General features: G+C 35.0%; 1 protein-coding gene across 4 annotated transcripts in view; it reads right to left on the minus strand.

Annotated features, from left to right (window-relative positions):
- Positions 1–20402, minus strand: part of SPOCK3 (sparc/osteonectin, cwcv and kazal-like domains proteoglycan (testican) 3) — a 171926-nt gene that overhangs the window by 31597 nt on the left and 119927 nt on the right. For all 4 annotated transcript variants that reach the window (XM_017805989.1, XM_017805988.1, XM_017805990.1 and 1 more), the window contains one exon: positions 14511–14625. In XM_017805989.1, coding sequence (XP_017661478.1) covers positions 14511–14625 — 115 coding nt within the window. The remainder of the gene's footprint in view (positions 1–14510; positions 14626–20402) is intronic.

Consider the following 20402-nt stretch of genomic DNA (forward strand, 5'->3'; position numbering starts at 1 on the left):
GATGACCTCTGTGGTAATGAAATTCAGTATAATTTTATCCTTACACTTATCCTCAACTTTCTTCTAGATATAAATATATATATATATATAGCTAGGAATTTAAAAATTACTTCCAAGGCTCCTTGTGTCCTTTGTCCAAATGTCAAGAATAAATCATTACCGTATTAAAAAGCTTATGTCGGATTAAATTGAATGTTACATCACTGGGCCTGAAGTAGATGGAAAGTGAAGGCTGTTTTGCAGGCTTTATGATCTGCAAGACTTTTTATGAGCTCATGTTCTGGAAAATATGTTCGGTTTCTAGGCTACTACTACTGATTGTACTTTTCTGTCTATCTTGTATATGACTATGTTACCTTCCAAAATAAATCACAGTGCTCAATTTCACAGAATAGTTTCAGTGTTCTAGGTGCCTCATACATATAGCGTGTGTATATATATATATACATATATATATGTGAAGCATTATAGACTTCTGCATTGTGTGTGCATGTAAGCAAACAATATTTTTTTTGAAGATATTTCTCTTAAATAGGAACTCTGACATAAGCTAACATATAAATCTAGAATTACTGTAAATTGTGTGAAGTTTTCTAGGAAATTTATGGATTTACATCATCACTTTGAAATTACAAAGAATTTTTTGTGATAAATGTATTTGAAGTTAAAAATCACATTTTCATGACTACATTTTACACTATATGCTAAGCTACACATTTCTCAACTTGTTCCTCAAAAATGTCAGATCAGATTGTATTTCTTTCTCTGTATTTTGGCTAAAGAAGAAAAATACTCATTTGCACGCAGAAGCACAATGAACTGAGTTTAGTGTTTTTTAAGTATAGATATATATGCTATAGTTCTCAGACCATTTTTTGAAGCTTTTTCTCTTTCACAGGTCTTCACAGCTAACCAAATTGTCTCACTAATTGTCACTTAATATGACAAAATCAGTCCTGAGATTCTATTATGATAGTGAGACAACTTTGGTTAGCTAATTAAAATGTGCACTTTTTGTTTTACATTTTGTGAATCAACAAAATCTCACATGATGAAATGTTGAAAGCATTTGGACCGCTTTCCCTGGAGAAGAAAACTCAAGGGAATCTTATCAATGTATATAAATACCTGGAGGGAGGACATAAAAATGGAACCAGGCTTTTTTCAGTGCTTCCCAGTGACAGGGCAAGAAGCAGTGGCCACAAAGTGAAACACAGGAGGTTTCTGCTGAACATGACAAAATGTTTTTTCATTTTGAGAGTAACTGAGCACTTGCACAGGTTGTTCAGAGAGGCTCCATCTTCTGAGATATTCAAAAGTTGTCTGGACATGGTTCTGAGCAACCTGTTCTAGGTGGCTGTGCATGAGCAAGGAGGTTGGACAAGATGACCTCCAGAGGTCACTTCCAATCTCAACCATTAGGTGAGTCTGTGATTCTGTAATACTGGTGTGTAGCCTGGTGAAAGTTTGGTAGCAAACTATTTTATTGATAATTTCAAACATCTCAACAAAGATCAACTCAAGAGACGGTTAGTTTAAGTCTTCATTTACTGAATCTTTGTTAAAATTCTCTGTGTTAGTTGCACAGGTTATTTTGAGGAAAAAAGGTATTCCTGTCTCCTTTTACACTACATGAAGTTTTCCACCCCTGCACACCACGCCGTCAAGCTTATTTCTGTACTTGTTTCTGGTTTTGAAAAGAGAAATGGAGCAAATCAGAAGCCTGATATCCTGGTCATATCAAAGTCTGTTGTTACAGAACACATTGGAGGAATTTAGAAATAGCTTAAGTTAAAAAAGAAAAAAAAAGGAAATATGTTTATTGCACTGGGTATCACTTATTACAAATCTTTATGCGGAAGACTTAAGTAACTTCAAATAATATCAACAAACTAAAACAGCAAATTAAACAACTTAAGATAAATGAGTAACAATGCTTATCATTCACTCTAACTATCCTACCCTAACTTACAAAGACTAATACCCTAGACTTAATTACTTGCAGAATGAAGTGTTACATAGTATGTGCAAAACAGTACAAAGTGGCCTATAGAAAGGACAAAGACAAAGAAAGTAGTAATATATAGTTCTTCTGCACAAGAAAATTAGGATGTTCTCCAGAAAGGGGATATACTCCAGCTAGAAAGCTGAATTACTATATTTACTCAATATTGCATGCTAAATGCCTGTCTGAGAACCTTTTTCAACAAGCTAAAGAAATCAGCCCCATACATCACTCACATCAATGAAATTCTAACCCCACATGCTGTATGTTAAGGATATCAAGACAGTCTGGTTCTACAGGTAAACGTGACCACTGCATCTTACATGACAATATTCATGTTGCCCACAAACAAACATTACAAAGGTGCTTGCTGTAACAGGTCCAGGCTGCTAATCCTTACATACAGTGAGAGCTCTCACTCACAATTACATGACTATCTGGATGAACTACAGACATGGTAAATCAGTGCTTGAGTTACAAAATCTAACTTTAACTCTAAAGAATGAAATTCTAGAGATGTCAAGAAATAAACACATGTACACAATAATCTTGTGAATAACTGAATTGACCTTTAGCTTTCTTTTTCTAGGTAGCAAATTGTCACAAACGCTCATCTCTGACAACTGCCTGCATCCTTTAGCCTTGACACACTTCATACTGTTGGCTATTTTCAGCTTTTGACTCAGAAAAAATACTTTCAAACTACCTACCAGTAGTCTTTAGAGCTGGTGGACAATGCTTCCTAAATTAGTCCAATCTGTAGTAATTTTCTTTTAAACTTGCTTTCCTAATTTTATGTATCCTATTTTCTACAAAGTCTAGTTATGATCCGATGACCAATTAAACTGTCAGAAACATCCCAACTGACTTGAATATACTTGTATAAACTGTTTTTTTTTCCTCTTTGACAGATTCAAACAGGGTGAAATACAACATAGAAAGAGTAATACTATCTTCTTTGTTTTTTCTAAGCTGCAACAGTACTCTGTTCGCTTTGTTAAAACTATACACTCTTTTGGTATTCCTCTTCTGAAGCTAAACCTTTTGAAAGAAGGTAACTAAATAATAACAGCTTATTAGTGGCATCTATCTCAGAAGTATCTTTTAATCCTCTTAAACTGTGTAGAGAGAAATACTACAGAGGGTAATCAACTTCAAATACTGACCTTAAAAGAAAAACTAGACCCAAAAAATCAGATTCCTATGAGACATAGTAAACTGTGATACAAACTTGCTTGAAACTTTTCATCTACACCTAATCTCAGAAAAGAAGACAACTCTGCTGAAGAGACCAAACAGAACAAAGCCATCTTAATTTACTTAGTTTCCTTCAAAGCTGGCTTTACAAATCTCTTTTTAAATGTTTCATGCTCTACTACTATTCTCAGGAATTTATAATAAACTTCTATTTAAAGAGCATAAATAATGCAAATAGTTTTGACAAGAATTATCATTAAAGATCTATCAATCCAGGATTTCTTATGACTTGCCATGTACTCTTAGCAGAGACTTGTTTTTTTCTTCCTACAAAAACATATTTCAGTACTAGCAAATCACAATACAAACTTGTTTTTCAAAGTCATTTAATTTTAGGGGGTGTTATGTTTTAAAGCCAAATGCTTTTCATTTAGCATTCAGACTATTATAAAGGTGCCACCATGCTAATGAGCCAAAGCTTACAATTTGACACAACTGAACAATTGCTGATGCCTGCATGCAAGGTGGCTGTAGCACTTGATCTTGCAGTATCAGCAGGAACAACAGTTAAAACAGATGCCACAGCTAATTTCATGGACCATGATGCCTTCAGGGCAGAAGTTGGGTTTTTAATTTTCCATGAAGACTTAAATGTTTTATTTAGCAGATTTCTGACATGTAAAGTAGTCTGTGTCTGGGATATAAAATTAAGATATCAAGAAAAAATGAAATAAAATATTGTATTTTGTGATGCAGATAAAATGCAACACTGTTGGGTAATTATTATAATGTAAGGCATGTAGAATTTAATAATTTCATTAATATATTTTTTCATAATGCTGATTCATCAACAATACAAAAAAATCTTTTTATTTACCAATATAAAATCTGCCTTCTTGGCAGTAAAAACAGTCAAGATATAAAAATGTATCACCTGAAACAGATTTAGATCTTGCTGACACTAGTGCATATTTGTTTAAATTTCCTTACCAGGACTCTGAGTAAAACTATAGTAACTTACATGAAGACTCAAAGCTAGCAAGAGTTGTAAAATGACAATTTTGCATAGAAAGTAAGGATTTTTTTTTTTAAGGAAAAGGAAAATGTATTTTCAAAGACAGTCCGAAGTATGTAAGGATTGTCCTGGAGAGGATGAAACTGTAAAATCTCTTTTTAGCATTGTATCATCATTTCAAACTTTTAGAAATTATCACAGCTTGAAATGAGTAGGATAATCAGATGATGTGAACATGGCCTAGGTGTCATCATACTTTTAAAACGCAGACATTTTCAGAGCATCAGTGAATACACACTAGGCACATTAAACCATTCCAGTAGTGCCTCAAAACATTACACCAACCAAGAGAATAAAGGTTTTCAATTGTGAAAGAGCATTCAAATATTTATACAAAAAGAGTAAAAGTGAAACAGCAAATCATTATTGTTCTGTCTGTATGCTCAAGAGAAGTGAGAAAGGTTTTTCTTAGAGAAAACTTGTACTTTTATGTGTAATTATATTTTAACTATTGAAATTAACTGATTATATTTTAACTATTGAAAGAAAGAAGACATTGTGTAACCACGTAGGAACATGCTGATACCAAGTAAGATTTTTTCCTTGCATAATGAATTATTGGAATATTTGCTTAAAGTTAGCTCAAGTAGAAATTAGTTACTATGACAGAGATCAGCTTCAAAGAATAAATGAGACCCAACACGCTTGTTAAAAAAAAACATTTAGAAAGGGCAACCATATTACCAGGATATTGATGCTGTAATTAGCACATTTTATTTCTGTCAATTTTTGTGTAGCAACTATAGAAACATTAGCAATAGCTGCCAAAACCAGACTTTTTAATCCCTGTCTTCTAAAAGACTTCGATATTTTAAACAAAATATCAAAATTCTAGCAGCTATTAGTCACTTCAGAAAAGCAATACTGCAACTATTTAAGATGGAGCATAGATAGCACAATTGAAGTAGTAAACTAAATAGGAAATTGAAATAATAAAGATTCAATTAATGTTACTGAGAACTGATTGCAAAAAGGGTATCACATGTTCTTTAAATACCACTGGGTTTACATCCTACTTGAAGACAACTCAGTGAATCTCACAGATCCAACACTCCTTCAGGACACTACTGCACCATCATCAGTCCATTCCAGAGCTCCCTAAGGATCTCAAATAGCTTCACTGTCCAATAAGTTCTGATATAATTACAGGAAAAAATAAGTCAGAATCAGGTTACAAAATCAGCACCAAATGTTTTACTCGCCAAAAATAAGGAAGGGCAAATAAACTAGTCAAAAAAAACTACCTGATTCAAAAAAAAAAAAAAAAGAAAAAAAGAGGATTTTCTCTTATTGTTATCTCCTATTGATGAGCAATGAAAGACTTTTAAATATTACTGCATATCGATAGTATAAAAATAGTATCAGTAAAAAAAATTACCATTACATCAGTAATGAAATGCAAACATAGGAGCATCCTGTTAGTTTATTTTACAATGCATTAACAGAAAGACAATGCTGATCCAGATACTCAGCATATCATCTGCATCTCTTTTGGTTATTTATTTCAATACAACTACTGTGACATACTTCTAAAGCCTTTAATGTATTGTAGGATTGGCAAGGCCCCTTCATTTACATAATTAAGGCAATTACAGCCATTATAATCGAATGCAACACCCTTTTAATGGTCTGGACTATATTTAAGCTTCCAGTTTTATAATCTATGAAAGCTGGTTGGCAGAGAGCAAAAGAAAATAATGAATATATCCTATAAAAAGCATGATCTCATGAATACCTATAATAGTTTATTAAGAGAGTTTGTTGTGCTACATAGACTAAACTTTCCAAATAATTTGAGTGTTTCAGGGACTCTAGGACTGACTTTGTTCATTAATTGTTTAAAGACCTAAGTGAAAATTAATGATTATAAAACACAAAATGAAACAGCATTTATTATCTTCTTTCATCAACAGGTTAGCTTGTCTAAATCAAAACTGCAGCAGCACAAAACCACAGGCTGATACACTGAAGGTTAACTTTTTTGCCTCTAAAGACATATTCACCATGTGAGTTCTTTGGGTTTTCTCCCCCTACTAAAACATAGCGGGAAAGGAAATAGAGAAATCAACCAAGCTAATCAAAATTTTCATAACAAATCATTTTAAAGCAACCTCCTTCCTACAGAGAAATCTTTTCCTCTGTGAAAAGTATATGTAGAGTATATACTAAAGGTATATATTACTTTGTAGTAGTAAGAAAACAACTCTGAATGACTAATTGCAAGACTCACTCTTGCATATACTGAGTGTCTGAACAGCCTCACAGAAATCAAGGATTACAAAACAGGCAATGCATTATTCTAAGTGTCCATCCCACGTGTGTAATACACTTATTTGTAGTGAACCAGCTAGTTTTACTTGAAAGGATGTCTGGAAAGTTCACCTTGAAATTGCTTCCTGTGCATAGGATGGACAAGGTCACCGAGGAATTCCAGCTGTGCCCACCTTCTCAAACATACACACTTGTTTTGTAAGCCACAACTAGCACAGGACATGCCTGACCTCGGCATCCTGTGATAAAAAATACTCACACAGTGAGCAGAGATGCAACACTAACATTTTTTTAGAAATCCAAAACTGCATTACACAAATACTTGAACACAGGGCCAGATCTCCAGTTATGTGCTTGTTTGCTGCTAACAGAAGAAATGTAAGAAGCAACTTCTTGAAGGGCAGCTCACCACAGCAGGCTAGAACCAATTTCCACAGCCTTGAGACCTCAGCCTTTTCCATTTAAAAGTAAATTTTTGGATATGATATACATACCTGGATTTGACAAAGCTGCATAGCTTGAGTACCCAAGGCTTTTAAAAGCAGCCATAAAAGTGGAAGGACTTGGAAATAACAAAGCAGTCCAAATAAAGAAATAAAGAGCAAAGACAAGGTCATTTTAGGGTAGACTGCTGTTGCAAAGGCACTTGGAACTGTGAGCAAAGAGTTGTTTCCAGTGATAGGTATGTAATATTCCTGTTTTCCCTTTAGTGTTACAGCTCTTTGCAATATTCACAACAAGCACTCAGCTAACAATCCTTTCTAAGGATTACACTTAATCCTGGCAACAATAAAATGTCCTTTTTCAAAGTATTCTTGAATATGTTCTGCAGTGTTATGTGGATTATTTTTCATAAACACAGCATATACACTCTAGCCTTTTTTATATAAACTATATTATTATGGGATGGACAATCTCCCCTTAATCCTTCACTTCTTCCTTCTAACAGTCAAGTTCAATGGAATTTTAATTTGTTCTGCAATTATGAGTTCATGGTAGAGAATTACAAAAATATAAATCACTGTTCAAGCACATTCTACTCGTTTTCTTTTTTTCACACTATCAGCTCCACTCTGATTTGAATTACAGTATCCTTTTTACTAGAATGTCTCTGCTTCATTGCTCTACTTGCGTTTGTCATATCACTTCTTTTCAGCAAGACACATATTTCTATCGCTTGTTCCCAAATATTTTAATCCCTGTAAGAACAGAAAGCAAAAGCAAAAATTTTTTAGCCAAAATATCATCAACCAATAGACTAGTCAATTCTAGTTATCCTTTTTGAATTATAAAGGTGTTTAAAACAAACTGTTCCATGCAGAAGTTTGAAATTACAGGAGAAACATGCATCTGAAGCAAAACTGACAAACAGAGCCACTTCTACAGTCTAACAACAGGTTATACAGCTGCATCTCCATTTCCCCAGTCCTTCCACTGGCCCTTCATTGCTTCCACATCACACACAGACAATATACAGCAAGTGGCCTATACCTCTCCTTTCCAATCTTTCCGGGGTTCCAGGGGAAGGAAGCCTGGTATGTGGGTGGGTTCTGGCTAAGCTCAGCTATGTGAGGAGGGAACCGGGGACTGTGGGCATACAGGTCAGATCACTCTCATTCCAAACACATTCTGTCATTCTACACCACATTAGATTGTTACCAATCACACTACAGCAGATTACTACTAATTATGATGGAGTGGTCTCTTTTTAGAAAGTCCGAGAATGGAGTTTGATTAATGAAAGAAGATACTGATGATAATTTTACTTGGCTCAGCATCACTCAAGCAAAAAAGATATTCAGTTCAAAAATATAAACAAGATTCATGCAGAAAATTTATCTTAACATTGAAGGACAAAACAAATTAGCTCCATTGCATTTCTGTTATTACACAAACACAGTAATGAATCTTAGATGTCTTACAATTGCAATAATACAGTATTTTTGTGCAAGCATATTCCCTTTTTATCATAGATATAGAAATAACTTACAGATACAAATGAACTGTTGCTAAGATTATTAGCCTGCTATCTCAGAAATAACCTAGCATTTATAAAATATATAGCAAAGCACTAAAATCTGATAAAACAACAGTACTTCTTATTGAAGATCAAGTAAAAAGTGGTCCATCATTCACCCTTAATACAACAGAGGGAAAAAACCCTCATCCTTAATGAATTAGGATGACCAAATTTTAAAGTATAAAAATCTACAATGCATCAATTTTCATTTTATCTTCAAATAGCTTCAATTTATATATAATCTATACTTACAGCTCACCATTACTGTAAATGTATATAATGAATTATAAAAAGGGAAAACCAATATTTTAGCTTGTGTGCCTGGACAAATATAGGTCTAAGATGAACAGCTTTAAGATTCACAAGTGAAAACTATGTATTCTAGTACAAAAAGCAGTAAAAGCAAAATGGGCATTTACTGCTAAGTCAACAGCTTCTGAAGAACTAAAATGGATATACAGTAATACATTTTAGCTTTGTAGTATCTTTAAAATCATAAAAGGTTTCAAAGCATTAATACTGTTTAGAAATAGTTGAGTAAGAAAGCTTACCTATGGATGATGTCTTTTCTTCTAACAAGGAAACTGAGTCACAATGTTAAAGCCTATTTACGTTTAAATCAATGACAAGATTCCTGTTGATGCCAGTAGTAAAGGCAAGAGCAGACATACCAGCCTAGATTTTTGTTGTCACAAAATGATATCAATCTCAAACAGTATATGCCAGAACAGATAAGACACATTCTTAATTTGAGTGCTTCCACTGATACCACTGATAGTTTTGCTCTTGTATTTCAGGCTTCTGCTACAGACTATTTTGAGAAAAATCAGTAAAATTTTCTAATGAAAATTAAGCAACTAAAAATGCATAGAGATTTTCTTTTAATGTTGCATTCTATAGAACTGCAGCAGTAATTACATAATAAAATATTTTATTCAATATAAATGTATGGCTAAGAAGAACAGTAGACGAGAAAGCTGACAATTACCTACTGCAAATTTGTCACATATATAAAATGTTGCTACTGCTACTCCCAGACTACTGAGACCACCTCCTTCCATTTACTGCACATATTCTTCAGAGAAAGTTAACAACTGAGAACAGTTTTCCCATGATGAAAATGAGCACGCTTCTCTTTGTACATCTTTTTACAGGCTAGTCACTTACTTTCTGTAACAGGCATGAAAGTGTAAAATTAAATGTTACAATTAGATCTTTTAGGAAATGTTTTAAAACATACTAATATATTTGTAAATAAACCCCGAACAGCACTATAATATAACACTAATTTTGTTTGGTGGGTTATCTTTGTCTTATTTGAGGTTTGAAAGTCAAATTTTATTCTTGATCACACAGCATGAACCTCTTCACCTTCTAGATGGGAATTTTGCTCATTGTCTCACACAAATGGCTCCTTCTGGCTATCCCATAACTGATCACTGATAATATCAGGTCTAATTGGTCTAGTATATGTTGGTTTGAATACAGATTTTATTCTATTGATGTCCTGTAGTTCATCTGGCAAAAGAGAAAAAGGGAATTACAAAACAGTACTATCTGTCTTTGAAAGGCAAAAATACAAAGTAGAGATTAAAGAGTTAACACAAACATTATTTTTGGCCCTCGATCTCTTTATTTTTTATGTCTGAAAACCATTCAGTGTATTCTCTGAATGCAAACAAAACAAAAGCTCTTTTTTGGCATCTATACCTGTACTATACGAAGACTGGTGGAGGTCATGTATTGAAAAGATGATATGCAAATTAAATGAGAGGATTTGGGAGAGTCCTGTTTTGCTATTTGTCCCTCTATTTGCTTTTCAAGCACTGATGCACACAGAATGAAACAGAATCCAGAGCATCTTTAATCCTACTGTTACTTATCCTCATCTCTCCACAGCAATTAACAATTCGGCAGTACTCAGTACAAAACAGGATACAGCTGAGAGAGCACCTATATTCTGTGATTAAAGGCTTTCATATATGCTAACTGAAAATCCTTTCAGCATGCAATTTCAGTTGCCTTTTCAATTCCACCTGGCAAAAGCTTAGATCCAAAGAGTATGATGTTTATAGAAGCTTCCAGTCTTACCTATATAGTCCTCCTCAGACGATGAAATAAAGAGAAGCCCTTTTTTTTCTTCCATGAATATAAGCCTATCTCTGTTATTTTAGTGAAAATATCAAGTGAGCTCTTATCACAGGATTTATTAGAAATTAACTCAAAAATTATTGAGAGCAAATTCTTCTATTTCAGTAGCTGATGAATATGCAGTATTTTACCCATAATGCCATATCTTTTGCCATTTAAACTGCAGGACCTTCAACTGATTCTGAGCTTTTGGGTATGACTACATATGCCAGCTGCCTTGACTCTGTGTCAGGGTAGAATCCCAACCTTATTTCTATGATGAAGATATACAAAGAGATAATCCAGGAGGATGCTGTAGCACACTTTGAAATACTCTGTTTGGAAGAGCAGGATCCTGGGCATGTCACAGCACACAATTATCACAGTTTTAGTGTAGCTCAACAGGGAAATAAAACATAGGCACTCTCAAGTTTTTTATATTAAAGAATAATTAAACTTTCCCAATATATGTACTCTTGAGTAGAGTAAATTTAAGACAACTTACAATGAATGCTTTTCTTAGATACCTTTGAAGTTAAGAGTTAAGATTTTTCAGAAGTTAAGATTTTTCAGTAGTTAAGAGTTTTCAGAACTGCTCTTTCAGTCAGCTAAAAAATATAAGCTATTATACTGTAAAAATATATATATATCAAGCCTTATATATACCACATTAAATGACATAAGAAGGAAATGCAGTTAAAATTTTATCCTTTTTTCTAAGACACATATTCCACAGACTGCATTATTTCTTTTTGCAGAAAAAAGGCAACATAGTTCTTGATCTACACCAATAATTAAATGTTCTAATATACATTACATTAATTATGAATTAAATATCAATTAAATGACAGTACAAAAAACTGACAGATGTCCATCTTTTTTTTTCTTGTAATATCTTGAACTAAAATAATATTGGAGTGCTTACTGTAGTTTATAGTTTATATGATACCCATTGCTTTCTCTAAACTAAATTCAAAACAAAGAGATGACAAAGAAAGATCTTTATTTTATTGTGTCTTTTTTTGCTTGTTACTTTTTTTTTGTCAACAACTTACACATCTAGTTCCAGATGAAGTTCTTAGCCCTTTCATGTATGGATTCGGTCTAAGGGCCCCTGAACATCAATTAGATCCAATGTTTCTAAATGTATCATTAAAATGAGACAGCTTTCACAAAAACCCGGATACCTTCATCTGCTTCATGCATTCATCAGAGATGTGGATTAGATAAACTTTAGAATTCACTTACAACTAGGAGCATCCTATGATTTTATGATTAGGTTCACATACATTTTATAAGGAAAGTCTGGTTTTCTGAGTACTGGTTTAATTTTGCTTCCCAAAGGAGTATGGGATTCCACATCAAGACTTATCTGGAAAAGTTCATAGACATGCTTTGCTCTCCTGATACACCAAAAAAGTCAGTAAATTTTTTAATCTGAAAAGATGAACAATTGCCTTAGATAAGGGATGTATATTAGGAAACCCTTACTTCAGTTATCCCTGAAACAGGAATAATAATCTTACTTTGTCTGTTTGGCTTTGTCAATTTTGTAAGCAACTGACATGTGTATACAGCTTAGAATCACGGAAACAGAATAATTTAGGTTGGAAATTATCTCCAAGATCACAGAGTCCAACTGTTAGAACGCTTTATGGAGTTCTACTTAAAGACAAAACTTGTATTCTTATAACTTCTGTATAAGAACTGCTGTTTTAAGAAATTTTGTATTGTCACGAAAATGGCTGAAATTTCAGTAATGATACTCAGCTCACTTTTGTATTTCTCAAGTCTCCTGGCCTTTGGCCTTGTAAAAAAATGATATTCAAATTTCAGTGTTGCAATAAAATGTAGCATTTGGAAAAGCCCTGTATTTTGCTTGCCTTGACATTCTGTCAAAATGGGATTAGTGTTAATTCCCATACACATGGGAACCTTTTTCCTTCTCTTTTACATAACTAGGCACAAGCAATCTTGATCCCTTGGCAGCATAAATCTTCAAGAAGAGTTCAATCCTAATTAAAAACAATTCCATTTTTTTGAAGCAAAAAAAAATTGTCTCTAGATTTTTTTCAGTGTTTTAGTACAGGAGTACAAAAAACAGAATGTGCTTGAACGGACACACCAAGGACAAAAATAACTGCATCAGCTGAAAAAACTTCCAGCAGAGAAAACACTAATCCTGTTTTGGTAAAAACTGAGGACAATGATACCATATTCAAAGACTAACACTGGAGAATCATAGGCCTGCTATTCACGGAGAGATTCTTTTCAACTCATTATCTTAATTTCACTTAAAGCCCACTGTTGAGGAATTATTCCCATATTCATCCTGGAGATGCAGAAATTATTGCTAGTGAATACTGCAACCACATTGGGGTTACATTATATACCTTATTAAAGGGGCCACATTAACCATACAGTGCTGTGTCTTCCAGTGCTTTTCATTCCGTCTGACAATGCGAGCAAATGACAGATTTATCTACTTATTTAAAGGTGCTACTTGAAACTGTAAATTAATGCCTTAAAAACATCAAAACACTATAATTTTGCAGAGGAGTTACAGCACAGGAAGTATTTAATGACATATATTCAATTAATATTTAATTACACAATCAATTATATTGCTGAAGACCAAAAAAATGACCTAAATGAGTGTTTCAGAGCAGTTTTTTAATTGATTTGTATGCCTGCATACAACTTAATGTTTATAGTGGTCATCTCTATTCACTGTTAAAAGAACATTAATTTATTTTTTAAACTAGGAAAAAAATAGTTTTGGCAGTAGCTACAGTTTATAATGGAAACAGTAAGATTGATGCGCTCTTCCAAATGTATTGTGCAAGAAACTATAGTGAAATACCAATGTTAACATAATGCAGAAATGTAATGTTGGTTTCTTTTATCATATAAGGTTGCTACAGGAAAAAAAAACAATCTTAAAAAACTAATTCTGCTGTATTTTCAATTATATTTGTGCATAAAGATTTTAGGTTACTCATCAGAAGTGTTACTATACAGAAAGAACAAAAAATTGCATTTAACAGAGATCAGTCTAAAGAAAGAAACAAATGCAGATCTCCAGTCATGCTTCTCTTGGCAAATTCATGTCCATGGTGCCCTAAAACCTCATGCTATGACAGCTCTTTATTCAGAAGCACCGAAGATGGTATCACGCTTTGTTTAACAACAATCTTCCAAAATCACCTGGGAGCCACTGAAATAAAAATATGCTTAGCCACCACTTTTTTCCCACCAGTTTGTTTCAGCTGCACCAATGGCTAAGGAGGAGGACAAAGCAACTTCATTTTCTAGCAGCCTATTCTCATGCGTGGTCCAAAAGGAAGCTGATTTATTCCTATCAAGCACTTGTCAAACTGACTCATTTATATAATGAAGCCTTTACTAATAGTTCCATAGTGGAACTACTTGCTCCTATGACCAGTAACAAGAACTTTAAAAATTTCCATTTTTTTCTATCACACTTAGTTTTCTTGAATATTCAACTGAAAACATGAAGAAGCAAGGAATGAATTTTTGTCTTAAATACAGCCACAAGCACCTCAAGGAGTATAAAAGAACAAAATAAGAACAGCCGTAAGCCATACTACAACAGTTCATTTGATAACACCGTGATATTTTACTACAGGTACAATTTCAAAACTCTTGGCAAAGAAAACCTTGAACAAAATAAAGCTGGTTTTATTCAAGAATAATCACTGTTTCTGGTAACTGTAATCTTCTGCGAGCAAAATCTTACCTCCTTCTAGAAATCAGCTGTTAAAAATATTACACAAATTACCATCACTCACCTCTCCTATCACTTCTGGCTCCATTTGTGGACTTTTCAGAAGGGCAAGGGCAACGTCCTTCACATTTCACTGAGATTTGTTTTCCTGAGACACAGGCTTGATACTCTAATTTGCACTGTAAGGAGAGAGAATGACTATCATTAATAGAAACATATAACAGAAAATTATAACTAAGAATTTTGAAGCAATTTTTCATTGTGCTTAAATCTTTGCAGACACAGGTGCTAGGAAAAGTTTTCTGCAGTATATGCTACCTTCGTACCAAAAATTAGATTAAATAAAGGTACAAAGGTTTTAGTCCCTAACCTGGCTACAGTTTCAGACTTGATTCAAGCATGAATGCATGTGTGGTGTGAGACTGATTTTAATATCCATGTTAAATGGAAGTAGAGTGCATTGGTTTTAATTGTATTATACGAGCAAATAAACACAGCAACAATATTAATTATTGATAGGAAGCAATTAACACTGAATTGTTAAAGAATTTATCACTTAATTTCTGTCTTTTAAGATGACAGTATTCTAGTAAAAAGCATTAATGAATAAAATGGAAAGCTGCATCTGATGTAATTCTGCATAGTGACTGTCTTTTCCAGTATGGAAACAGATTAGTTTCAGTGCTTCTGATCTATATACTTAGAGCTGCAATCCAGAAACCATATAAAAATTAACCACATCTAACCAAGAAATGGAATTGTTGTATCAAGCACACAAATATAATGTAGCTAAAAACCACATACAGAGAAACTAACATCATTGTACATTGTCATTCTTTCTGAAAAGCTGAACTTTTATTCCAAAAGAACAGTTCCTTACATAGAGATCTTTCCCTGGTATTTTGCCAATGTATTATCAGGAAAAACACAAACCCAAAAACAAAGTGAGGGGGAAAAGCATGTACAAAAAGCTTTTTAAAAAAGAAAAAGAGAGATGGTTGCAGAGAAAACTTCATCCTTGAACAAAAGATGGAAGATGTCTCATTAGTCAGGTAAATGACATAGAAATATATGAGTCAGAAAACCAGTTCAAGTAACAAGTAAAAAGTGTTTTCTATGCATCACAACACTTCAGAAGAACAGTCTCACCAGAGTTTGTATCTTTTATTCTCTGACTCATCTTTCGTTAGGGTTATCTAACTTCAGTTTAATGCAATTCCATTATAAAATTATCAGGTTTTCCAGCAAACCATGGAATCAAAGTTTCTCTCTCTCCTAAAAATATGTAAGGGGTGGGAGCACTCTAGCCATGTAAGAATCAAGAAGCTTCCTGACAGGCTGCACTTGAGGTTTCCACTAGTTTGCAGATATAAGTGCTGGGAATTTACAGAACTTCATCAACCTTTCATGCAGTCAGACTTTCAGCCCTACCACACGCACATGCAGTTCTCTACCTAGCATAAGCTGAGCTGCATCACTGTATTGATATAATACCTTTTTGTATCGCCAGTACCAAAAAGAAGACAGAAAAGGATACACATTTTGTGTATTTCCATAAAATCATTATTATCTGAATAACTGAAGTATACTTTACTTTTTACCAAAAAGGCACCGTTAAAGTAAAACGACACAGAAAACCCTTGTAATTAAAAAAAAAAACCAAAACCCAAAGAATCTCCCCCCCAAAAAAACCCCCAAAATCAAACCAAACAAGCAAAAAAGCCCCCCAACAAAAAACAACAACAAGAAAAAAAACCAAACAGAACTGCTCCATTTGAAAGCTATATAGCCATAACATCTCCTAAAGGAACAGAAAATGGCAGCAAAGCAAACACCTGCCTATGATGATTTTGTATCTCTGCACAATTATCCTGGCCGTACAGGAGAGTGCTTGCATTAGCTACGATGCCCACTAGTCCTCTTTCCAAACAGTACCTAATTCACATTTTAATATTCAAAACAATATTTGGAGTTTGTGGAAGGGATTACAGCCCAAATTTAATACATGCTTCTGTTAAAAAGAGGTATCTTTTCATTTTAAGATCTGAGAATTTTTATTGTTCAATCTTAAGTAGTTTAAGGAGTCATACCTACAGATAGCTGTGCTATAAGTTTTTATTACTCCACTTAGTGAGACTACTACTTAAAACTTGACATATAAACCCATTCCAGATTTGTTTTACTGAGAAGCAGAGTATCAAGAGTGCCAAAAAAGGGATAATTTTTTAATTTCTGACTTAATCTTTTGAGAGATTATTGTTACAGGCTCCAGTGCTTCTACTTTGATTCACTCGAATGTAGCTGAAGAGACTAGTAAACAGTTCATAGCTGCTCCAGCTAACATAATGAGTTGTGAGTTTAGTCCTTCAGATTTGTTTTCCTTTTAAGTTGTCTACTCAGTCCCATTTGCAAATAACGTTATCTTTTTAAATGTTAAAAAAAACTTAATGCCCAACACCTGCCACAGGCACAGATACCTGAAATACTGATTGCAGGGTCAGCACACAACACTTCCAAATCAGTACTCCCATTCACAAGTATGATAAAATTTTACACTCAATGAACTCATTTTATGGGCAAGCAGGCAGCAGAGATATATTCATTGTTTCCAGAAACAAAGGAAAATCATGGTGCTTGCAGAAGTCAGAAATGAATCCAGGCTGTTCTGACAATTTCATATCAGCAGCTAATGACGCCAGGAACATAACTCTGGTTCAAACATCTTGTCATCATTCCACAAGTAAATAGTACACTGGGATACTGCTAAGATAGCTCAGCTAAATAAAAACTTTCTTCCATGTTACTCTCAGGTTGGTAGAAGAACAAGCAACATACCTGAAAAACTCCATAGAAAAAGAAATCTGTGACATACAGACAATGAGGATACAAGAAGTAGTGGTAAAAAAGGAGAGGTAGTGTTAAAGACAGTGATGAAATAATTTGTTTTGTGGGGAAAATACCTAAATAGTTTAAATAGCAAAAAAATACATGAAATATTACATTATGTATAGCAATAAAATAATGTTTATTTATTTGGCTTTATCAGTGACTTTTCTATGTGGGGAAAATACGTAATGAAATTTTCAGGACACTCATCTGTTAGATTTCGTAATACTCCTTATTTAAACTGCTTTTATAAACTGCTAACTGCTTGTGCTATTTTTTTCACAATCCCTTATATGCATGAAAAAATTCCAATTTACTTTTGAATAAATCTAGCTTTTTATCTTCTGATCTTGAGTCCCCTTTCCTCTTAGCATATTAGTTTTCTATGCTGGAGTTTCACCATGTCTCATTTGTATGCTTGATTCTAAGGACACTTCTACTGTATGAATTTTCACTTTTTGTTTCAAGACAGAAGAGTAAGTATTTTTAACTTCAGAGCAATATCCTTGCACAACGCTTAAGGAAAATAAATCAATTCAATACAGACAAAAAACATGTACCACAGGGTCTCTTGGCAATATATTTCAGGATGAAAAATTCCTCATTTCTGTACTGTCAAGTGTCCCATAGAAAAATGCAATTTGTTCACTCATATTCTGCCTGTTTGAAAACCTGTTCAGTCTTAAATGGACTCAGCATTCTTCACCATTTGCAGAAAGTAGATGTTTAGTGAACTAGAGATGAGCAATTAAAATCTGTGGGAAAAACTTCAAAGAGTATGTGTCATCTTTAGACATGACTCATGTAGCTTTCTTTACTGTTACAACAGCAAAGATGAGAACAGTTATCTTTCTGGTACAACTACTACAGTGCATGTTATTTTTATATACATGAGCTCTGCTCTTAGAAGTATTATTATAGAGTTTCAAAGATTAAACGACAGTAATATATTTCATTAAGCTCTTCCACCTTCCATTCCAAAGTAGCTGTCAAAGGCTGCCAAATAGATCTCTGTATATTGTATGCATAAAGAGCCTAAAGTTTTTTCTCAAGATGAAAAACCCCACCTACTTTTCCATGGAAAAATAATGAAAAAATGAAAATACAAGGAAAAAACCCTACTGGTTTTGTGTGCATTTGACTGGCACGAATGCAAAGACAGGATACACTTTATTTATTACATTAAGTTCCAAATATCCTGACTTTCCTTGTATTTGTAAACCAAGTTCCAGGTAAAAATCATACATTTATATATATATATATAAAACTTTTTGATGACTGTAAATATTCAGGAAACCTCTACAGAAAGGAGTAATATGTCAGCACATATATATATGTGTCACCTATACACAGGTAAAATCTCTATGTTGAGTGAAAAATAACATTTAGAGAATACTTATATGGTCTAGAAGTTTTCAAATTAGTTGAATTTTATATTTCCAGCCTTGCATACTTGAACTGGCTGAGCAATTTCACAGCCTTTGAGAAACTCTGAAGGACAGATTGCAAGTAGCTGGATTTTACCAAGGCTCATCATAGTCTTTTACATTGCAACCTATTAAGCCATATTATGGTTATTTGTGTGCATCTATTGTAATATGAATATCAAACTAGTTGCAAGTGATCCTCCAAGAGTAGCACTCAGTGTCTCAAAATGGAAGACTGCACTTGGTGGACTTTAGCAAGGCTAAGTCACAACCATGGAACTATTCTGTCTTTTAACTTTCCCTAGGAAAATGCTTTTGAAGGTGCTGGGGTCCACCAGTGATGCTCACTTTTTAAATACCACCTCCTAAAGGCAAAGGAGCAGGAAATTCCCAAATGTCGGAAGTCAAGCAGGCGAGGAAGAAGGCCGGCCTGGCCGAGCAGGGATCTTCTGGAGATAAGGTAAAAAAAGAAAGTGCCCAGTGAAAGCAAGTCGGGTAACATGGGAGGACTAAAGAGATGCTGCTTGTCACTGCAGGGAGAGAACACATGTGGCCAAAGCTCACTCAGAGTTGAAGTTGGCCAGTGTCATGGTTTGAGATAGCCCCAAAATCCAATCCCCTAGTCTAAGCCCCCTCCCACATCTAAACCTAATGTGAGATGGGTTTTTCCAGACAAAACACACTGTGAAGAGTTGTGATATGTTGACATTTTCGCAGGAGCGAGGGGTGGAGTGTTGTAGTGGTTTGGACCTTGATTTTTCCCCCAGAGGCTGAAAAGTGGTAGACCCCAAGGGGTGGTAACCCCTGGAAGTTTTGAAGTTTTGCCCAATGGGCGCTCCTGCAAAAATGTAAACATATCACAAGCTCACCGGAAGAGATGAGTGGTAGTTTTGGTTGTTGTTGGAGTGGTGGCCATGTTGTAGAGCCACGAGGAAGGGGCTCTGAGCCCCTCGGGGCCTCTGGCCCCCTCCCAGCCCCCGGTTGGGGGGATTGCAGAGACTTGGAACAGTGTTAGACTGGGCTAAGTGTCTGTAGTTATGCCGGGAGATGTTTTTCTCCATGGGCGCAGAGCAGCGGCCAGCACTGACCAGAGAAACAGTGGCACAGAGCCAGGACAGATAAGACCTGAACCGGAGAAGCAACAGAGACATGCAGCATCGCAGAAAGGACTCCTGGAAGGAGAGAGAGAGAGAGAGTCAGCAGCAGAGCTACAGAGTTTGGGGTAAGACTGAATACCAGACCCCAAAACTCCCTTGAGACCCCTCTTAGAGAAGAGGGAGATGGACTCCTATTTTGGAGAGAGTTTTAGACATGCAGCACCGGAGAGAGAGAGGAGCTAAGAAGCTCAAAGATGTCCCGGAGCTGGACCGGGACGGCCAGATGGAATGCGGGGGGAGTTGACCTTGGCTCCCCCCTCGCACTGCTGCCACGGTGGCAGCCTGAGAACAGGGCACAGAGGCCCTGCGGGAGCTTGAATCTCCTGGAGATACCAGACCGTCACGAAGACCCCCTGTGTCTTGTGATATGACCGTGGTGAAACGACCTTGTCTGGGGTGACGAAGCCCACGGAAGACCCCTCGGTTGTGAGGCGATGGGGCCGAGAGAGAGGCTTGGATACCTCCCTCGTGGATGCTGGCAGAAAG

Source organism: Lepidothrix coronata, unplaced genomic scaffold, assembly GCF_001604755.1.
Source record: "Lepidothrix coronata isolate B3197 unplaced genomic scaffold, Lepidothrix_coronata-1.0 Scaffold13, whole genome shotgun sequence".
NCBI classification, from domain to species: domain Eukaryota; kingdom Metazoa; phylum Chordata; class Aves; order Passeriformes; family Pipridae; genus Lepidothrix; species Lepidothrix coronata.